This window comes from Andrena cerasifolii, chromosome 8 (genome assembly GCF_050908995.1).
Source record: "Andrena cerasifolii isolate SP2316 chromosome 8, iyAndCera1_principal, whole genome shotgun sequence".
Classification (NCBI taxonomy): Eukaryota; Metazoa; Arthropoda; class Insecta; order Hymenoptera; family Andrenidae; genus Andrena; species Andrena cerasifolii.
In genome coordinates this window covers 10,088,077-10,109,737 of record NC_135125.1, presented here as the reverse complement: position 1 = coordinate 10,109,737, position 21,661 = coordinate 10,088,077, and the positions used below count along the sequence as shown (strand labels likewise).

At 48.3% G+C, this 21,661-nt stretch overlaps 1 protein-coding gene across 13 annotated transcripts in view; it reads right to left on the bottom strand.

Annotated features, from left to right (window-relative positions):
* Positions 1-21,661, bottom strand: part of Cac (calcium voltage-gated channel subunit cacophony) — an 84,158-nt gene that overhangs the window by 8,371 nt on the left and 54,126 nt on the right. For 5 of the 13 annotated variants that reach the window (XR_013086279.1, XR_013086280.1, XM_076818413.1 and 2 more), the window contains exons 14-28: positions 21,329-21,651; positions 21,136-21,255; positions 20,499-21,062; positions 20,019-20,364; positions 19,748-19,912; positions 16,017-16,127; positions 11,461-11,544; positions 10,069-10,107; positions 8,481-8,597; positions 8,339-8,404; positions 7,054-7,145; positions 5,798-6,282; positions 5,610-5,714; positions 5,430-5,533; positions 4,004-4,063 (exon numbers count right to left, since the gene is read on the bottom strand). Coding sequence is in view for 11 of the 13 variants with exons in the window: in XM_076818413.1 (XP_076674528.1) it covers positions 4,004-4,063; positions 5,430-5,533; positions 5,610-5,714; positions 5,798-6,282; positions 7,054-7,145; positions 8,339-8,404; positions 8,481-8,597; positions 10,069-10,107; positions 11,461-11,544; positions 16,017-16,127; positions 19,748-19,912; positions 20,019-20,364; positions 20,499-21,062; positions 21,136-21,255; positions 21,329-21,651 (2,781 nt within the window). In the remaining 2 variants the exon portion in view is untranslated. Of the gene's footprint in view, positions 1-4,003; positions 4,064-5,429; positions 5,534-5,609; positions 5,715-5,797; positions 6,283-7,053; positions 7,146-7,923; positions 8,016-8,338; positions 8,405-8,480; positions 8,598-10,068; positions 10,108-11,460; positions 11,545-16,016; positions 16,128-19,747; positions 19,913-20,018; positions 20,365-20,498; positions 21,063-21,135; positions 21,256-21,328; positions 21,652-21,661 lie in introns of all 13 variants that reach the window. The other 8 variants (XM_076818417.1, XM_076818418.1, XM_076818423.1 and 5 more) reach the window with 4 other exon arrangements.

Sequence of the window (21,661 nt, the reverse complement as noted above, 5' to 3'; positions counted from 1 at the left end):
AACTTTCCTTTCAGATTTTTCGTAGGAATAAAAAGAGGCCATGCTAGAAAGAGTATGGAACTGAGTGATTGTGCACTTGAAAGTGTCGCTAAACACGCTGGACACTCTAAACGCCACTTTCTCGTCGGCAACGGCTATGCGGGTTCCAAGACATGTGTGCGATTTAAGATAATAGTATATAGAAAAGAGATTGTGGTAAAAAGTGAAATGGCAGATCGCTCTCTGTGGATCGCGCTTTGGCAAAGCCTGTATATGTTTGTCAGAAAGCTATAGTATCTTACGTACAAATGTTAATCATCATTTTAATCGTTTGTCAAGTGTTACGAGTGAGCATAAAGTACCATATGCAAAACAGAGACATTTATTTACTCGTCACGTTTACGGCACTGTGGAAATGCAAACGTTAGTAAGCATGCAACAAAATGCACCAACCGTCGGCGTTCCTACTTGGCGAGCTTTCTAACACTACGCACATAATAGATTACCGAAATGTTCAGGAGGAGTTAAGGTACGCAGGTTTCCCTACACGCGACTGGGCGCGACGTCGAGAACTTCAAAGTCGATTTTCTCGAAAATGAAGCGCGATATAAAAAAAAGTTACTATTTCTTTTGGACTTGCAACAAGTAAATAAGTCGAGAAGAAGGAATACAATTTTTTGATATCGCGCTTCATTTTCGAGAAAAACAGCTTCAAAATATCTGACGTCGCGGTCAGTGGCGTATAGGAACACCTACCTTTAGGGACACCGAGAGACGAACGCCGACGGTTCGCAGACGTTTCGTTTAAAGATACCAATACGTACATACACCTATATGCGAACATGTCGTGGACAAACATGGTACAGAAGCCAATCACAACGAACAAACGTGACTCTGGGGAGCTACTATTGGGGGGGCTAATTGCTATTCGATATCGTACACAGACACATTAATTAGCCGCAAGTGTACAATTTTACTCGAGTCTCCAACATGCCTACGTACGCCACACTTGGCTACGATTCATCTACCGTCAATTTACCTTCAACGAGATACTTTCGATACGAACAAACTCACAAAGTGTCCAGCACTTTGTCTACTACGAGATACATGATACAAGTAGAAAGAAGAAGGCTCTCCTCGCGGTAGCCTCTTCTCCCCTTGGCCAGCAACAACGAACGATATTTGCGAGATCGGGGCGAAGGTAACGCTAGCTCTACGCGCAGGTACGATCGCCCCTTGGTCGTCGAGCAAACGGTATTCGTCGTCGCGGGGAAAAAACATTTGGTTGTTCACAGCATCGTTTGTTTTTCGAGGGAGGAATGCTCGTCACCGAATCTTCCGCAGAACGAACGTTGTAATCTAACTACACGGGTAGTCGTGTGGTAATCGTTGTCTGTCGTGTTGTTAATTGCGTGTCGCGGAGTAATTCGCGGATAGCAGGGTGTAGTTTTGTAGAGAGGAAATCGAAAGAGAGCTAGCAAGGCAACCAGTCTACGGAGTACAGAGACGGTACTGAATAAAAAATTGTCTAGAAATCGTTTCTACGCTACGTGGTGGTCTTTAGACAGTGTAGAAACAAAGAAACAGGTAGATAAAAAGAGGAAAGAAAATTTTCAGTCAAACTAGCAAGAATGCTGAGAATCTAACTCGAGGAACGCACGTCGGGTCGATGCGTATCGCTTCTGCTGCCTGACTTATTATTTAGTCCCTGGAATCTAGATTCCAGAAAGTATCTCCGTTCCTCGAACGTTCGCTTCTTTAAATCAGAAGTGTGTTCCTCGATCTCGCTACGGTCATGTCAAGAGCTCTCGTACGATAAAAAAAAAAGAAAATTAGAAAATAAGAAAAGAGGGCAGATTGAAATGACAAACAGTTGCAGCACAGTTTCGTTAACAAGAGCGTCGTTCTTAAGGGGTAGAAAAGAAATAGCTAAGTCTCTAATGCTCGATCTAAGATCGACACTATGCCGGACACTAGCGTTCAAAGACTCGGAAAACTATTCATCTAAGAGAAGATTTAGTCGAAGACTACGTAGTGACAGGTGATCGCTAAATGGCTAAATGACTAGGTCGCTAACGGAGTGATACTCGAGGCAAAAGGCGAGCTATGTTCGAGGATCAAGTATCTCCGGTTCTTTATTATCTCTCTCTGTTTTCCAGCTAATTCATTCTATGAGGTTCGACGGACTAGGTGTGACTTACTTGCAGACAGCTAGAATCGTGTTCTCGGGGGAGGGGGGGGGGGAGGGGTAGGGGGGGCAAAGAGCCGAATTTCACGTGGGCACACGTGCGAACCACACCCACGTGACATCGACACGACCACTAGAAACCTCGGGGCGTCGCAATTTTATGCATCGTCGCCGCTCTTTTCCGACAAAGTCATGCGAAATTCCACGCCGCGATGGGACAGTATGTTTCCTCATCGATCGTTCCTTCCCGACGATGCGGAAAATTGCGCGCCGTCCGACTATATAGTTTCAGATATTATCCTAGACTAATTGCTTATTATCTGAAGAAGGAGACGTGCTGTTAGAAAGGAGGTTCGTTTAAAAGGAAAAACTAAAGTTTCTAATTGTTCTATATATCGTGTGAATCCGGCAGATACTCTATTACATACTTTCGCTAATGTGTGTGTGTGTCAGGTGCCTAAGAAAGAAGAAAAGTTCGGGTGTGTGACACTGTGGTTCCGTTCTCAACGCAACTGCGGTTGATTTGCTCGGATTCTCTCTCTTCTCTTATTCGTAGGGTTTCCAGGGGCTAATTTGGAGATTTGGCGGCCCTAGGCTAGCAAGCATCTACCGCCCTTTCCGTGATATATCACTCAATATTTTAATTTCAAAAGAGTCGACGCAATTTCAATATTGATTCCATATGGAAGCTCAGATATGAGTTATTGCTAATTCGCTACATGAAAAAGAAGTGAATTGTTTTTAAAGTTCTCTCAAGCCTCTGTGTTTAAATATTTTTCAATTTCTCTCGCTCAAAATTTGTCGCCACTTCAAAGTTTGCTGCTCCCCCAAATTTTACGCGCCTCAAAATTTGACGCTCTCCCAAATTTTACGCGCCTCAAAATTTGATGCTCCCTCAAATTTTACGCGGCTCAAAATTTGCTGCTCCCCCAAATTTTACGCGCCTCAAAATTTCATGCTCCCTCAAATTTTACGCGGCTCAAAATTTGCTGCTCCCCCAAATTTTACGCGCCTCAAAATTTCATGCTCCCCCAAATTTTACGCGCCTCAAAATTTGCTGCTCCCCAAATTTTACGCGCCTCAAAATTTGATGCTCCTCCAAATTTTACGCGCCTCAAAATTTACCGATCCTTCAAATTTTCCGTTCCCCAAAATTTTCAGCTTACTTAGCCTATACCCAAATCAGCCCCTGAGCGTTTCTTACAAAGGAACCGTGCGAGACTTATACGTCGCATTGCGTATCAACGGTCGTTGCGTTGCCATTCATCGGTCTGTGATTCAGTGACAGTAGTTAAAGAAAAGTTGGCAGTGTGAGGAAAGAGTCTACAGTATAAACGGAATTGTAATTTCAACCAAAACTGTACATGTATGACGAGTGTCGGAAACAGTGTGCCGTGTGTTGATGCATAGAAAGAAACGTATAAGATCAAAAAATGAGCAGAGATACAACTGCCGATTTCTCTAGTGGAAAATTTACCAATTACTTAAATACGCATCGTATACTTTATTATAGGCATGATAGGCTACTGTGTCTCTGCGCGAATTAGTGGTTAGTTAAATATATGAAAAGAATGTGAATCGTATTATGTACAGAAAGAAGTGATTCGTTCGCTGCAATGGATTCGTCTCTGCATCGTGCGATTCTCTTCATCGTTCGGACTAAGCGAAACTCGGTTGAAACCGCCCGTTTCCATGAAAACTTCCGAACGTGATCCGTTGCAGTGAACGCGGAAACGTGTGAGCAAACGTGTTGGTAAAAGAAAGGTGAATGTACAAAGAAAAACGAAACGAAAGGACCGTATTAAGATGATAATAAGTAAGAGAAAATGTAAGTACTACCGCCTGGGCTGCAGGACTTTGCCCAGCATTATCGTTATCGATTAGATCGTTATCGTTCTGTAAAACAAAGAGAAAAGACACAAAGAGATGATTCAGAGCTGCGTGAACATCCTCTTGTCTGGGTATACAAGTACATAAGAAAGTAGTATAGTCTGTGGTTAAGTTCGAGTTTAAATTACTCCTACACTAATGGTCACAATAATCACAATAACAATAATAGTAATAATAATAATGTAATTCTATTCTCTCAATTAATTCGAAGGTTCAAACCTCGTTGTCGTACTTTTTTTTTCTATGATTCTTTAATGAAAACACGTATATAAATTCAACACACAGATTCTTCTCTAATATTCTAATCGTAACTCATTCAATAAATCATATTGACCTAATTTTCTATGAGTAGTCCGTGTTTCTGTCGATCCATCGCACTGCCGACTGCGCCCGGTCGATGCGAATATCTAATTACGTTACTCTTACGTCTTTTATGAATTAAACTGCTGTAGTTTCTCTAAAAGAAAGGCAGAGGCAGGCAGCAGTCGATGCATCGACTCGGGACAATCTACTTTAATCGGTTGCATCAAATTCGAATCGTGACGTTCGGGAGGGGTGACATTGAACTGCTTCTACACATATTGACTCGGCTAATTCAACTTAACAGACAGAGATTGAACGTCTTCTTTGTTCTTAAGTGATAATTAACTATTCACGCCGATTCGTTGCCCCAGCGAGGTAATCAGGCTTCGTTAACTCTAGTTAGTTTCATCTTTTGAAATTCATATGTAGGCCCTGAATGTTTTGAGAAAACTGGGACAAAGAAGGCGACTAGATATCTCGATTTCTCGTTACTCGTTCAAATACATATGAATCTTTGAAAACTCTCAGCACTACTGAGCACACAGTAATATAGCGTCAGAATGATGGGACTTAGGAAGAAGCTTAGAATCGCGCGGTTGTTTAAAAACAGAGACATTTCTACGGCATTGAATCGTCGATGAAACTTCGCATCGTATGGACAATCCACGAACGACGAGTTCTCAGGCTGCGCCTTTCGTAATTCTGCGATACTAAGCTTTCGGTGGGTTGTCAAGAAGCTACTTGGAGTGTTTGGGAGTTCTCTATTCGAAATGTGGCTTTCACACCGGCTGTGTGAAATCCTACCACGAAGAAGCCAACGACAAACATCCATTCGAACTCAATCCTCGAGCGGTCCCCACGATTTTCGCCCTCTTAATATGCCAGATTATTCTACTAATTAGAAATCAGAATTAGAAACAATCACGACGGTCTCGTCGACGGAACAGCTGAACGGCAAACGAATCGTGGGGACGCAGCGCAGAGGTTTCTTGTCTGAATAGGGAAATATCGCTAGGGGCTTCGATGTTCGTACGAGTGAGACTCGAATCGAGATTGAAGGGACACTCACCTGTCCGGTTGACTCTATCTGACCAAACCTAGTCGTCCTCCAACTTTCGAGGATCAGGAGGCAGACGTATATCTTACCAACCGTCATGTTCATCCCCTTTAATTCTGAAACATCGTAAACACGTGGCTGGTGAGAGTAGTGCTCCCCACAAAAGACCCTCGAAATTGCATACTCCCTTACCTTCGTTCCTAGGTATCAAAATGTCCAACATCTTTTTCGCCTGCAGAGGCCAGATACTTCGGATCGTGTCTCTCAGCTCCTCGTTCGCTTGGTTCCTTTCGTTGGCTGTGGAAACGCACCGCCAAGCATTTATAATAACCCGCACGGGGGGAGGTGGAAGGTGGAAAACGAAAAGCTTGACCACTCACCGCTTCTCATCTTGATGTTAAGATTCTCGCGGATCAGCGCGAACAGGGTGGTGGTGAAGTTGACTTTCCCGTTCGCGTCCGCCGGCATGTTCATCCTGATGAGCTTTTTGTAGGCGAGCCGGTTCGGGCACTTGTTACCAAACCCCAACGGCGGGTCCATGTTCTTGAGCATGTCGTACATCTCGGTGTAATGGATCTTGCCGGTGGCGTTCGGGTCGTACTCGGCCCAGATGCGGACGAACTCGTCGAGGTGGTGGGCGCCCAGGATCGACGAGTCCCTCGTCAGGTAGTCGAAGTTGTCCATGATGACGGCGACGAACAAGTTCAGCATGAGGAACGAACAGAAGAATATGAACGAGACGAAGTAGGCGTAGGCGATGTTCGATCCACAGCCGCCTGGCTCCTGCTTCCCTGCCTTCACGTCGCAAGGCCGACCCTTGATGCAGGACAGCATGATGTTCGGCCAAGCCTCGCCGGTCGCGCACCTGGGAATACCATTCGCAGTTGTCCACAACCGTCTCGGCCCTCGTCACCCACCGATTCCTCGAATTCAACCTTCTAGCGAAACTTCAAAGCTGCGCCGATAGTTCGACGACCTCCGAACGCTTGCGGCGGTTCCAGGAATCAATCCTTTTTGATATGCTTCAGAGGAACGGGCTAATGGACCTCCAGGAACCGCCAGGAGCGTTCGTCCTTCGAAGCTGCATGCAAATTACTGAATCGCAAGCGTGGCATATCTGCTCTTCAACTGGAACTTCTACCGATACGATTGCTTTACGGATTGCTACGAACTTGTTACTTTAGAGTATTATAAAATAGTAAATTGCGGAATAACAAATGTGTTCCGGTAGTTGAACACGGGATTGGATCTGCGTTTAAAACACATCATGCACGAAATCGATCCTTGGCAACTGGCAACGTGGAGTGCAACACCAAAAGCGATACTGGCCCAGTAACTCAATTCTCTACTCGATTATTCTACTGCGTGTTAGTTGGAACTGTACGCGTGAGGCGTTCATCAGCCCGTTCCGCGCTAGTGTGTTCGGTAAGTTGGACCGGCGCGATGTTTCTCAGGTGGCAAAGTACCATTAAGAAAGATCGAGTGGTCCAGAGAGAATTAAGTTTCTCGATCGACTTAATCGCGAACGCAAACTTCAGCTGTGCTCTGTTTCTGCGGACTTGCTCGAATGGTGATAGAACGGAAAAGAAAAACTTAGCCGCATTTGTTTATTCGTAGCTCGTGGCGTGTTACTTACCGAAAAAGCAACATCAGACCTTGAATGAAGCTTTGGAAATTGTTGTGCTTGGTAATGGAACTCTCGGGATCCAGCGCGATGTTACCGAATACCTGAGGCCGACAGAAAGAAAAACGGCCGCGGCCAAAAGGCGGGCACGGCATTAGCAACAAGTCCTGTTTCTTTCGTTCCATGAGAATCGATAATCTATGCCGCGGTCTTAGCGATCTCGATCGATCCCTCCCCGAGGGGGACCTCCACTATCGAGGGGGACCTCCAGTACGATGTTGAGACGGTTGTATAATGTTCGGTATCGAAGTAAGAACAGTGTACACAGTGATAGTGTGAATCTACCCTCTAAAAATACGCATCCACCACATTAATTACGATCTACGGTCTTCTTTACTCTCTCCTTTGATCGATACACGAGTCCCCCGAGAGAATTCTTGGCCGGTTCATTGGAACACTCTTTGCTTTCGAGCACGCGTAGAACACGCTTGGAGCACGCTTAGGGCAGCGCCCTTTCCCATTCTCTCGAGGACCAGCTGTAACGCGACCAACTTGAACAATCTAGGGCAAGCATCTCTATGGAAGAAATTGTCTATAGGAAGTCTAATTGCGGGGGTTCAATTACAACAGACTGACACGTCGAGCAGCTTACTCTCGTTAAACCTCATGCCAACAGCCCAATATAGTATAGGTATTCTACCACGTTCGTTATTCGCTACCGATCGCTCGTGTCCCTTCGCTATTTCACGAAAACAGTTCGCCTCCGATCGCGATCGCCGGCGAACGGAACTGTCTTGCCGCGGATCGGTAGCTACTTTCGCTCATCAACAATTGCACTTTACCCCATCTCTGGCAATTGCTGCGTTTAGCTGCTCGACTCACCGAAAAAGCAACATAAGACCGGCGAAGAAGGACTGAAAGTTGTTGTGATCATCGATCGCTGTTCCTGGATCGTTCGTTATATTTCCAAAGACCTGACAACGGAATTTCATGGTCAGCTAATCGCCACCAACGCCGGTCGTCGTTTAAACATTCTCTCCCTGTAAATTTCTCGTTTGTCTCGCTCGCGCGAGCCGTCCCCAATGCGGTTCGCCTCTCGCCGCCCATTGGAAACCGCTCGGAGCGTATCGTTAGTCGTTAGCCCGGGATTTCGTGCGATTCGAGCTACGTGGCGGGCAAATAATCAACGTCTCGTTCGTCTGTCCTCTCGACGTTAAAAACGGGGGAGCGTAGAATATCGAGGCCTTGTTAAACGTTCGGGAAGGAGTGAGAGTACTGTGCTCTGAGCGATTCGTACCTGCATACCGATGATCGCGTAGATGAAAAACAGCATCGCTATGAGGAGGCAGACGTAAGGCAGAGCCTGCAAGAACACGTGGAATGGTCAGATCGCGGGCGAGTTTCTGATCTCTCAGAGGTCTGCTAGTGGTACCACTTACTTTGAAGGATTGTACAAAGGTCCAGAGTAGAATTCGTATCGTGTAGCCTTGCCTGAGTAGCTTGATCAGCCTGGCGGCGCGGAACAGCCTGAGGAAACCAACGTTGATGAAGTTCTCCTGTAGGGGACAGAGGAAATTGCACTTAACCCCCAAAAATGCCGGCTGCTTGTCGCGACTTTAGCCGGGCTCCGCGCGTGCAACGTTACGGTCTCGCGGGCGCGCGCCGAAAGGCTCCGATTCACCCTTCGACGCGCCCTTAGGGGATTAGATACTCTTTACAGGAAAATGGGGCATTTTTATAATTTTTTTTTTCATATAAATATACGTCATATTTTAAATTCAAGATATACACCTTGTCGCGAATAAATTAAGCTCTATTCTGTTCAAATAGAAATTTCGTATCTTAAGAAATGGTGTAGTTACGGCATCCGCGGTACCAAAAATATCTCAGAGATGCGTATCTCATGACGTTTCTTTATATGAAAGGAAAATCATCAAAACGATCCTATTTTCTGACTTGTCGAGGGTATGTAACCCTTTAGGAAACCGTCTCGTTCCACGAACGAAGCTATGGAACGCTTCCGATCGCGCGGGAAGAAGCTTTTCTGCTGTCGCGATGTACATAAAGTCGTTTCGTTAAACCCATTTGCTGCAGCCGAACGACCCGCAAAGAAATCTCGATCGCGCGTTAATACCGCATCCATATGCCATTCGAGGTGGTCTGTGTACACACGTGGCGAGTATAGAGTATAGAGATCGAGTGTTTATGCGATGTACATAGTACGAATGTCTCGTGTGTGTAAAGAAGTCGTGGTGTGACGAGAACGAGCAGTCCTGCTCGTCCCTTTCGAGTAGTCGAGTGAAACGAGTCGGTGCGATCGTCGTATCGTCATTTTCCTCAAGCTCAAACTCTCCCTTAAAATGACTTAAGGGGGCGGACTACTGTGACGGTCCGAAAAAACCGGTAATCTTCCGATGCAAATTGTAGACAAACTAACCAGCCGATTAAATTGCGGTTTAGCACTTGATCTTGGCATATTGTAAAGCGTTAAAAATCATTATAAAAATTAAGAAAATATATACAGATATATATCACGAAGTGGCTCTTAACTGAGGGTCTTTAAGCGGTGTAGCTTTTAACTGAAATTTGAATTGTCTTAAACAGTAAGAAACAAGTTGTCTATTAAGTATAATGTTATGCCTGAGTATTAAAGGACGCGTTTTTTAATATTTTGAAAACTCGCTGAATAACAGCATGTTGAAGAAGAAGGATTCCGTAAAAAAAGGAATTTTCAAAAAATGGTTCGTTAATGCTTAGAGAATGTAGCAGCAAAGATGTCTGCAAAATTTGGTCACAATTGCATCAATACAGATTGAGAAATCATGTATCTACGAAACTAAGCTATATATTTATATTTCAACGTCAAAACTAAGCTACATTTATATTTCAAACCTTTCGCATGTCGTTCTAGAGATTTCAAACTAATATTTGAGCGAAAACAAAATCACGATTTTTCTACCGCTTTGCAGTAGTCTAACCCCTTAACCGACACTTACGTCTGTGGTGTAAACGTGACGGGACTTATACCTTTTTTTCGCCTAGTTGGCCGCCACTCGAAAACCGCTCCTGGCACAAGAAAACACGACATTGCAAGATTATTGTGATCGATCGAGCGTCTCCACACACTGATCTTTTAGTTATTGCGGATACAAGAGCAAGACTAGCGGAGATTAACAATCAAACGAGGCTATCTGGCGACGAGACCTGCTGTACACTGGTGTTATTACTCAGCTTACCTTGCTGCTTCGAATGTACGATAAATTAGCCAAGAAACACTCTCTTTAACCTCTGTTGGTTTCAACAAACCTACTAGGAGTGCAAGCATCTTAAAAACGGAGGACTCGACCGACTCGATGATAGCCCTCGATGCGGCGTCGCCGCTCAACTATTTCGCTCATTTACTGGAGTACTCAATTACGGCGTGTGGGTGTAGCGCTGTGTCTAGGGAATTCAATCCTGGGATCGTAACCCCGGGATCCCGGCTGTTTTTTGGATTCCATCTTTATACTTTTCAGTCGTTCATAAATTAATTTACGTTCTTAAAAATTCTCGATATTCTCGGAATAAGTCATGACTTCATATATGAAACCCCGGGAGTTTTATAATCCAAAAAACAGCCGGGATCCCGGGATTGAATTCCCTAGCTGTGTCTTGCTTCGGGTGTTAAATACACTTTTACTACGGAGGAGTTAAGTAAATACTTGATGGGCGGTGCTGTAGTTATGTCGGTTGTTCGGAGTGTTCGATTTTTACTATATAAAGCGAGGGCCGTTCAAAAGGAAACTGCTGTCTATAGGTACTTTCTCTGTTAAAGATTTTTATCGGATTTTTAAGCAATGGTCCTGCTGGATCCTCTGACCCCGACGACAGAGGCTGCGACTCGACAGGTGGCGAGTAAAAAATCATGCAATTGGAATAGGTGAGAATTGTTGTCGTAGATAATAGGGGAAAGGGTGTCTCGTTTCCTGTTTGAACGGCGCGTCCCTCGGTAGGTAATGTTATACATGTATGGCTGCGAATACCGTGGTGATCGTATACTGTGCAGACGTGAGAATGTACAGTGTGGGTGTGTAGCGTATGAATGCAGCATCAAGCTACTTAGATACATGAGACTGTGGGGGTTCGAATAAGATCCGATCGATTTACCTGCTATGCCTGTACACTTCTTCTGACACTAAAGAAGCAGCAAAGAGGTTAAAGGAAAGACAACACTCGAGATTTACAATCAAGCAACAGTGGGTGACACAGTTAACGGGAGTCTGGGGCATCGTCGGGTGTCACGTTCGGTGAACAAAGGGAAGAGAGAACAGAACGTCTGGACATTCTACTTCCTCTCGCGGTAACTACATCTCGGTATGGACTGGTTTACTCGTTTAGCGAATTTACGACGGTGTGCGGTGGTGTTGCGGCTCTACGTACCCCGAACTCGATCACGAGGGCGTCCACGATGCTGCCGATCACCGTGATGAAGTCGAACGTGTTCCAAGCGTCCTTGAAGAAGTTCTGCTCGCGGGTGGGATCGAGAAATAAGTTCGATTAGAGACGGTCGTACCAGCGATCTTGCCTGCTGCCGCAGCTCCCCAACTTTCCTCGAAGCTGTCCTTTCGAACGCCTCGCTGCCGCGTCCAGGCGGCTCCTCGAATGTTAACCCTGGCCCCGGCTTAATCTCGAATCTCTATTGGACCTCGCTTCGAGGAAACTTGCAGCTGCCGCCAGTGTGTGAGATGTCTGCGAAACTACCACTAAGGAGAAAACTACGAGTTCGACTTGAGAAAGAGTAGGAGAGCGTGTCGTTTGCGTGTGATGTACTTGTACGTGTACGTAATGTGGGTGTGTAGGTGTGGCTGCACGCACCCTTACACGAACGTAAACGCTAATCGTGGTAAAAACTGAGCTGCGTGTGTGACGAGGGGCTGTGCTCTCGAGTAAAGGTCATATCTCTTCGTTTCCCAAAGTGTTCTTGCAAATCGTGAGCGAGCAAAAGTATCGCGGGAGATGCGGCTGAGAGTAATCGAATGCCTCCTACCGGGAAGTCTCTCGGAACATCTAAGCTATTGGGTGGAGCGTGATCGATAACTGTCACGTGTCGAGCACGGTACTCTTGTACGTCTATGCACAGGCGTACGTACGCACATACGTACGTAATCTCTCTACGGTACAAGTGGAAGAAGCACACAAGAAGCTGTCGCGCGGTTAACGCTAAGAGAATCCGGCAGTTCATCTCTCTAATTTCCTCTCGCTCGGAGTAGCGTGTAGTCGGTGCTGTTGGAAGATGAAGAGACCCGGCTGAGAGGGTCTTAAGGCGATTACGCGATACCCAAGTCGCGCGCTTTGGTGATCGATGATCGGCCGAAGTACAAGTGACGGGATCACTTCTAAAGAAGTATCTACGGGAGCATGCCGGTAATAGCGAGCAAACTAGAGAGAAACGGGGCTGGAGAGATGGATAGAGATAGATAGACAGGTAGATAGATAAAGTCGCGGAGAGGGAGAGTGAGAAGGGGAGATGTGTTCGCGGGAAGCTCTACTTTCCACCCTCCTTCCGGGCGGAGAAGGAGGTCACCTTCCTCTACCCGTTCAGAAAATGCAAGCCAGCGAGGGTATCGGCGTAACGATCTCGGCTCTATCGCACCTCTAGCTTTACTCTGGACACGAGGTGGAGAAACGGTCGAAAAGTGCGCCGACCAACGTTCGACTGCGAAAAGTACGCGCGTGAAATCAGCGACAAGCATTGGCAGGGGGGTGGTCTATCGGGGGCCTGAGTCTTACGAGCTCCAACGAATACGAAGCAGCTAGTTTAAACGGCAAGAGCATAGAGGCCTAGGCAAAGTATTGTTCTACTAGTTATTCTAGAGTGTTTCACGGAACCCAGTTATCAAAACTCGCTCCCCGCTTTTCACGAGCACCGCTCCAAGCAAATCGGTACGCGCGTTTCGATCGCTCTTGCGTCGCTTAACTCTGAAACAGACGAAAGAGCAACGGGGAGGGGAGATCGTACGTTCAAGAGAATCTCGGATCGCTCGCGCTGATCGAACTACGGGCGGGATTAGAATCGAGGGGGCCATTTGCGAACGATGTCGCGGTACCATTCGCGATGCACTTGTTCCTCCTTTCTGGCGCTACATAGATATACGACAGTGAAACCCATCCTGCATAGCTTTTCGCTCGGCTGTTCTCGCGAAGGGTGACCGTTGAGTAGAGAAATTAATACGTAAAAAAAAAAAAATGGAAGAACGCAATGCGGTATATAATTTAATATAGCTACTATATAGTTGCGTGTGATTGAAGTTAGTGGAGTTAATGAGTAAGAGGCTTTTTCTATACCTTGCATCCGAAGGCGACGAGTTTAAGGATGCACTCAATGAGGAAAAGGAGGGTGACGACCAAGTTCACGACGGTCAAGGTGTCCAATAGTGTTGGCGGCGCCTCGTGATACTACAAAATACACCCAACACACAGACGTAACACAAGCTCAGACTCTGCATCGTCGCCCGCCCTCCATACGCCTCTAAAATTCTTTTCTATTCGTTCGCTTTAATCGGCTTTAATCGCTTTCGTTTCTCCTTCGTCTACTCTTCCCGCGTCGCGGCAGCTCGACTCTACCGAATCTCGGAAGCTTTCGGCACGGGGCTGTTTCCTCGGTAGCGCGCTCCATCTTCCCGTCGCTCGTAACTGGTTCGCTTAATTTCTTTATTCCGTGGCTAGTCAGGTGTCGCGAATCTTCCCTTTCCCTCGCTTTCATCCACGCAACTATCTCAGGATCCGAATAAACGAAATAGCGAACAAGCTCGATGCGACGAGAGAGAGAGAGTTTACACGATTCATCCGTCGAATTTCGAAGTCGTCTCCGCGACGGGGTTGCCTCGTTACATTTTCGCCTTTCTTTTTATTCCTCGAGCTCTATACTTTTAACTACAACTCCTTCGATGTAAACAGCATCAAAGAACTTCTCCAAGAAACGGAGGCAATCCCGTTGCGAGGACCGTCCAAGTGGTCACCGTCGATTTTTGAATCGGCGAAGCGATCGATCGGGACAACTTTTCCTCCCGAATCACCGGCAAAAGCAAGTCTAACCAATCTCTGACATCGATCGATCTCTGATCCTCCGAGGTAGCTCGCCGTGTCTGCGCACGTGATCGACGGCGATGCACGCGAAATCGACGCTCGATTCTTGTGTATGTATGTGTGGTGAGTGTGTGTAGAATTAACAACTGGTCCTTCCCAGCGCTGGCGGAATGGCATGCGTGTGGTGTAACGGGAAGCCCTCGGGACTTCCGTTTCACGACCGATCTTCGAGTGGTTGCGTTTCAACGTTTCACCGTTCTAGTTAGCCCTCGACTGTTCCCGCGTGCTTTCCGCGCAGTTACATCGAGGCTTCCTGTTCGGAGGATTACTTGAGGAACTATCGAAACGCAACCAGCCTGGCCACGGTCGTCGACGGTCCCTCGGACACCGAGCGGGCGTCGCGAGCGTGACGCGGATCGTCGCTGGCCCATAACACGCAGTCGTTGCAACAACAGACGCTGCTCGACGCCGGCTATCGATCAAGGGACTCGCGGGATCGATACTCGGCGCGGAGGCGGCGGTGTAACGCATGCAAGGATCAAAATACATCATGTCAACGTGCAGTGATTACGTGCGGATGCAACAAGACGGAGAGCATGCACGGGAGCTTTCTGTTGCACGGGTTGCTTTTTGTCGTGCTTAGCAGCGGATTTACTTTCCTCGACGCAGACCCCCCCGTTCGACGTAAGTCTAGGGAACGGTTTCTTCGAACTTAAAAAATAACTAGCCAGAAAAAGGAGACAGAGAGAGAGAGAGAGAGAGAGAGAGAGAGAGAGAGAGAGAGAGAGAATAGATAGATAGAGAGATGAACGGAAAATAATCTGACGTGACAGTTATGCTTCGTTTCTTCGTGTCTGGGTACTGATCAGTGTGAAGGCGCGTGTCTCGTATCGTGTTGTGCGTGTGTTGGTGTTTCATAGATTGACTAGGAACTAGGAGCTAGGATCTAGGAAGCGAGCTGAACGGCGTGTCGCGAATTTTCCCTCTGTATTCCTCGCGTTATCTGAGCATTAAGGCAGCTCCTTTAAACGGGTCCTCGCAGTTCAGCTCGCCTCCACTTTCGATACGCGTACGGTTGCGATCAGATCGAACGAATTCCGATAGAAACTCGGACGGCTGTACGACCGCGTTGTTCCGACGTTCCTCTGGCGTCTCGCAGCGAGTCGGCGAAGAGAACAGGGCGAAGAAGACGCGGCGGGAACTGCGATGCACCGTTCGACCGTGACGCGTAACATTGCATCACGATCGGGGAACCGCTTTGAATCTTCTTGATCCTGCGATCCTCGCGGAGCAACGGATTCCGCGCGATCGTACAACCCGTTCGGTTCGTGTACAGAGCCGAGCAACCGCTGCAGTCTCTTGCAGGTTCGATCGGATTGGCGAAAGAGATAAAGGGTGGTCCCGACCAGACAAAGGTGAAGATAATCTTACAGCAACGTTTCTACGGAAACGGGTTACTAGAAGGGTCGTACGAGAACGAACAAAAAGTACCAAATACTACGGCTAGCTGGACGTTCAGCGTCTGTTCAGCCCTGATACACAAAAGGTTCTCTAACAATAAGTAGTGATCTATATACTCGTACACACACACGTGTTCTTGCAATACACGGATAGCTCCGAGTACTCGAGTCGACAAGATGTACTACCTATTCTTCAAAGGAAAAGAATCAGCTCTAATTGCTTTCTAATAAGCGGAACTTACCAGGCTACGGCCGGGAGCCCGGCTCCGCGACGCCCGTTCGATTAAAATCACCGATCTAACGTCGCTTTCGCCTCGCGGCTTCACCCGCGGATGCTGGCGGGCGTCGTGGAGCGGTGCTCCGGGTGAGAAGACTCTAAGCGCGTATACGTTCTCTCGGTAAGAATCTGTTCGACGGGGTGGGGGGGTTTGTTGGTATGGTGGAGCTTACCCTGACGCCGAATGCGGCGATCTTCAGTATGCACTCGACGGTGAACATCCCCGTGAAGCACATGTTCATGTACTTCAGCGTGTTCTTGTACGCGTCGCTTTGCCGATGGAACTGCAATGCATACACTGACAAACACACGGCCGACAGAGACAGACAGACAAACGATACAAGCCTATAAACGTTCGCGCGCGTCTTTCGCGGTTCCGCGGCGAGCCGCGTCGTGGAAATTCACGATATCTCCTCGCCACCAGCGCTTTCCCCTTTCTCCCATCTTTGCCCGGGTCACGGGCGGGAGGGGGGAAAGGGGAAAGCCTTCTTTTCTCCGTTCTGTCGAGCGACTTGCCCATCCATACGCCGACGATTGCTCGCGACGATCGCGGAGACGCTGCGGCTGATATTAAACAATCAAAGCGCCGCGTATCGTTGGGCCAGCCCTCGCCGTGCCACGGTATTACAGGTACATACATATATACGAGACGTGTAGAATAGAGTGCGAAATCTGTAAGTTACACGGTGTATATAGATATAGAGACATTTCTCAGTCGACAGAGAAAGAGAGAAGAGAGTAAGATAGAGAGAAAGAGAGAGAGAGATAGAGAAAGGGGGAGACAGATAGGTGTATAATATTAGCGTTAACCTGGATACGTGTATCTGTACGACCCTGCAGGGCGTGTACGGCGTAACCGTGACGTTAAGGCGATCCTTTCCTCCAGTCTATGACTAGGCTGAGTGGGAGACGATACTGTATACATTTTACGTGTGGGCTGGTGTGTGCACACGGCTATACCAGTACGTTCACGGTGCGACGGGGTAACGTTCAATAATAATCGAATGCATTCGTACTGGTATAACTGACGGACTATGGGGTTGCTCGGTACCGATCCATTGCCGATCGAGTCGCGCGCCAGGGGGTCGAACGGTGCTCGAGGCAACCACATAGGGGCAACGTGTCTCGTTGTCGATCAGAAGCGCGGGATAAGGTGTTCGATTGTAATTCGGCCGCGAGACCGTTCGACCGCGCGTCCGGATCGGCTGGCTGGGTGGAGAGACTGGCGAGTTTGGTGTCTGGAAGAGTGAGAGAGTCGCGTGAGACGAGAGGAGGAGCGAGTGAGTCGGCTATGGCAAAAGTAAACGACCAAAGGAGAACGAAAAGATGAGCCGAAGGGAACAACAAACGTCTCGGCAGCGAGCTAAAGAACGGGCAGAAGAGAAACATAAGACGGAGGGTTCGTAAGGAAGGGGCGCGAAGGGTTTCAAATCCTCCCCCGCTCGAAGGTATATACACTCGAGAGTTTCTCTTCTTTTCTTTTGCTGTTCGAGGGGGGAGGAAAGGGGGATCAAGTCGTGCGGGCGCCCCGTGCAAGATACGTGTGTCTGGTATTAGGAGAAAACGCACACACACACACACATTCAATGTGACAGAGTCTCGTGATGGCTCGCTCGAGCTGGTCAAGTCGAGTTTGCTTTTGTTGCGAGCAGCCAGCATGCGGCGCGCAGTCTCGCGCGTGGTGTGTCAAAGGGCGCGGGTATCTCGGGCCGCGGGTACGCGTGTCAGCGACGTGTCAGCAACAGCTACGTGCCTCTGAACAAAGGGACCGAGACTCGCGGCCTCTCCCGGGGACGTTCCGTCTTCACGGCCCCCCCCCGTGGAATTCCATCGGGGTGAACGGCTCGGGGGGAGCGAGAGTCCCGTCCCTTTCCTCGTTCGTAATGCTCGACATTCAAATATCGTGTGCCGCTCGTGTGCGCTCCATTCTCAAGACCATGGTGCAGTACGTGTACAAGTGACTCGGCAATGACATTCCTTGTGTCGCCAGGCAATCAGTGTCAGACAACGAGAGAAAAGGAAATAAAGAAAATAAACGGAAATAAAGAGTAGAAAGAGAGAGAGAGAGGAACGAGCGACACGTGTGTCGGGTCGCATCGCTCCGTGTGCTCGGCCGGAGTGATCCAGCTCTCAGTGCTCGCAGGCCAGCGGCTCCCAGGGCGATTCAAGGCAACGGGGTGCAGCGTGAGAACGAAAAGAAAGACAAGACAGTGGACACAGAGAGACGTGGTGAAACGTAGAACAGAAGAGACGGGGTGCTCTAAAGACACGTGGACGCGCGTGCAGGCCTCTGTTATACGCCGCGCAGCCTTTCTCTTCCTCGTTTTACGCGGCTGTGATCGGTGGCCGTATATACCGTATGCGATCGTAAATCGGATCAAGCCAGTCGTACGTGCAACGCTTCGAACCCCGCCACCAGTTCAAACATGGGCTTGTCGAGGCGTAAGAGTCGAACGCGCGTCGCGTGTATCTCTGTGTGTCTGTGGCGTGTGCGAGGTCGTGGTAGCTCGCCGATACTCGGTATCGTTCCTCCACGCGTCTTCGAGTACGTCTACTACGAAAACGAGGACACATCAGCGGCCATGCAATAAGAAAAGGAGCTCAGGATAGAAGACACCGATAGAGACGGGAGAGACTGGGATCGTAGTCCAACGGGAACGTAAGGCAATGGGCTACAGAAAGAAAAGTAATACCATCGAAAGCGAAAGAAATTGTTGGTAGACGCGGGACCGGTGTGCGTGTGTGGAGCAGGCGCGCGCGGCTATCGGAAATCTATCGTCGGATTCCGGGCGCTGAATTCGGATGGTCTTGCAGCGCGTTTAATTTTAACCGGCTCCAGTCACTTTGAACTTTAAGGGGGAATCACGTTTCTGGGGGGTTGAAAACATAGCAAAATTTGGGAATTTTTTTTAAGATATTTTTCTATTTCAGATTAATTGGAAGATAAATATCGCGCACACCAGTGCACGACGAATTTTGCGCGGTGTGATGGTCGAGCATGTATAAGTCCTATATACGTTATTAAAAATGAGAAAAAAAAGTCTGTAACTTCTTCAAAGATGTATAAAAACATGGTCCAAAATTCAGATGAAATAAATCACTAGATTCTTTAAAAAAAAATCCCAAAATGCGCTATGTTTTTAGCCCGTAAAATAGGATTCCTCCCTTAAGCCGAATCGAAATTCAGTGGCTGGGACTTGTCTCCGTGCCGCGTGCGCCTGGCGTGGAATTAAAAGTGTCTCGATTCTGGAACGAACCGGGAGCATAGAATGTATTATAAAAAGCATCGAGACACCGTGAATCACGACCGTCCAACTAAAGTCAGCTCCGAATGGAGTCGATACGACGAGAGAAGGAGAGAAGAGAGGGTGGTTGCTTTGGTTTCGATAGGGGGGCACAAGAGTATTCAACACAGCTGTGTACACGTATCAATGGGTACAAGGATCACAGTTATACAGAGAGCAATAAATAAATTGGCAGGCAAGAACAACAATGTCCTCGTACAGATATAACGTCATATCTTACAGTCACTTCGAACTCTCCATTGTGCACGTTCGTCGAGCACGATGTGTATGTATTCTCGTCGTTCGTCGTTGACGACGATCTCGGTCTCGGCTGCTTTTCGATTGGTTAAAGTTGCCAAACGCGGGGTGTGCAAAGACACGACGAAACGCGACAAGATCGAGCATAGCATAGATCGGGGAAGTGAGGATGAAAGGGGCATAGTCTACGTGCACGATTCGGGGCTAATTGGCGCGCGTGGCTCGAAAACGATCTTTTCCGTCCGCCGCTCGCGTTTATCGCGTTCATAGGTAGTCGGGGCCGCGACGTCGGCGAGATACGTCCGTATACATAATTCCCTTCGATAAGTATCCGGATAGAGGAAGCGAATCGTGACACTTACCTTCATCATGAGCAGTAATGTGTTTAATACGATGAGAATCATGATAAAATACTCGAATGGCGTTGATACCACTATCCTCCAGATTTTGTACTTTACACTGTTCCGCTCCTTGGGCATGTACCTCTCCAGAGGTCGAGCTTGTATCGTGAAGTCTATGCAAGATTTCTGAAAGAAGGTCGGCTCGATTAACGCTCTCGTGGTCGCCGTTCTGCCTGCATTCGAACGCCGAGTACACGAGCGAGAGAGGGATCGCAATGGAGAGCTGGCGAACCTGATTCTTGTCGATCTCGCCGTCCTGCAGTTCGGCCTCTCCCTGCTCCTGGAATGTGATGATGATCAAGGCCACGAAGATGTTGACGAAGAAGAATGGAAAGACGATGAAGTAGACGATGTAGAAAATGGACATCTCTATACGAAAATTCTGTATGGGGCCCTTGTCCTCGTACGTGGCCGCCATCGAGTTCTGCAGGATCTGCGGCCAGCCCTCGCCGGTCTGCACCGCGAACAGCGTCAGCATCGCGGCCATCACGTTGTCGTAGTGAAAATACTGAGACTGCCACACCCGTTTCTGTGGCTCCGGCAGCATGGCGCCCTCTTCGAAAACGAAATATTGTCCCCTGCGAGACAAACCAATTGCCGTCGTCAGCGAAACTGTTGCTTAACGCGGCAAGCATCGAGGAGAAACGATCGGAAGCGGTTCGGGGCGATTTGAGACTGTACCGGACGTAGTAACGGTGCACGGTATACTCACTGGCAATCCTGTTCCGTATACTTGCTCTCGTCGCTGCAGTAGAAGAACTTGCCGTTGAACAGTTGCACCGCGATCACGGCGAATATGAACTGGAACAATATGTACACTATGAGAATGTTAATGACGTTTTTGAGACTGTTCACCACGCAGTCGAAGACCGCCTTGAGCTTCGGCACGCGTTTAATCGTCTTCAACGGCCTGAGCACGCGTAGCACTCTCAGCGACTTGATCGTCGACAGATTCTGTCCGGCCGAACTGCCCGTCATGTCGAAGGCGAACGACACCGCGGCGCATATCACCACCACCGCGTCCATAATGTTCCAGAACTCGCGCAGGTACGAGCCCGGGTGAAGTATGATCCCGAGATCGATGATCTTCAGGATCATCTCGACGGTGAAGACACCGGTGAACGCGTAATCGAAGTAATTCAGTATGTGGTTCCTCGGCGAGTCCTCCCATACCGGATCTTCGGCGGCCAACGCGATACTCGACAGCGATATCACCACCATTATGAAGAAATCGAAGTACCTCAGGTTGACGACCCAATGGGCGGCTCTTCTTACGCTGCGTTCAGAAAACATTCACCTTGAAACTGCTCTTTCCCGTAACATGTGAGAGTAAAGGAATAGAAACTTACGGATTCGTAGGGGACAGTATAAACATGGAGGAGTATGGCAGCATTGGTTTTGGTCCCGTGTCATCGTCTTCATCCTGCTTTTTCTCTTCGGACGACGGCTTCCCACCTGTTCCGTCTTTGCTGAAATCGAAGCCAGAGAATCGGTAACGGCACCTCTCCCACAATCGCGCTTCCTGCCTCGCGTTCTACTTACAAATTCTGGTTCGGACTCGGAGGGCCAATTTCGTCCTTGGGCGCGGTACCGTCTTTCGGATTCTGCAGGGACTCGAGTTCTTTCTCGAGCTCCTGCGCCTGCTTCTCTTTATCCTCCACTTGCTGCTCGTCCTCGGCGGCGCTCAGCTCCTGTGCGTTTGCCAGATTGTCGACGGCGATAGCCAAGAACACGTTCAGCAGCGTGTAGTTGCCGAAGAGCACCAGCACGATGAAGTAGAGCGAGTAGACCATGCCCCTCCTGTGACCCCCTTGCGACTCGATACCCTGGTACATCACTTCGTTCCAATCTTCTCCGGTCAGGATCTGTCGGTCA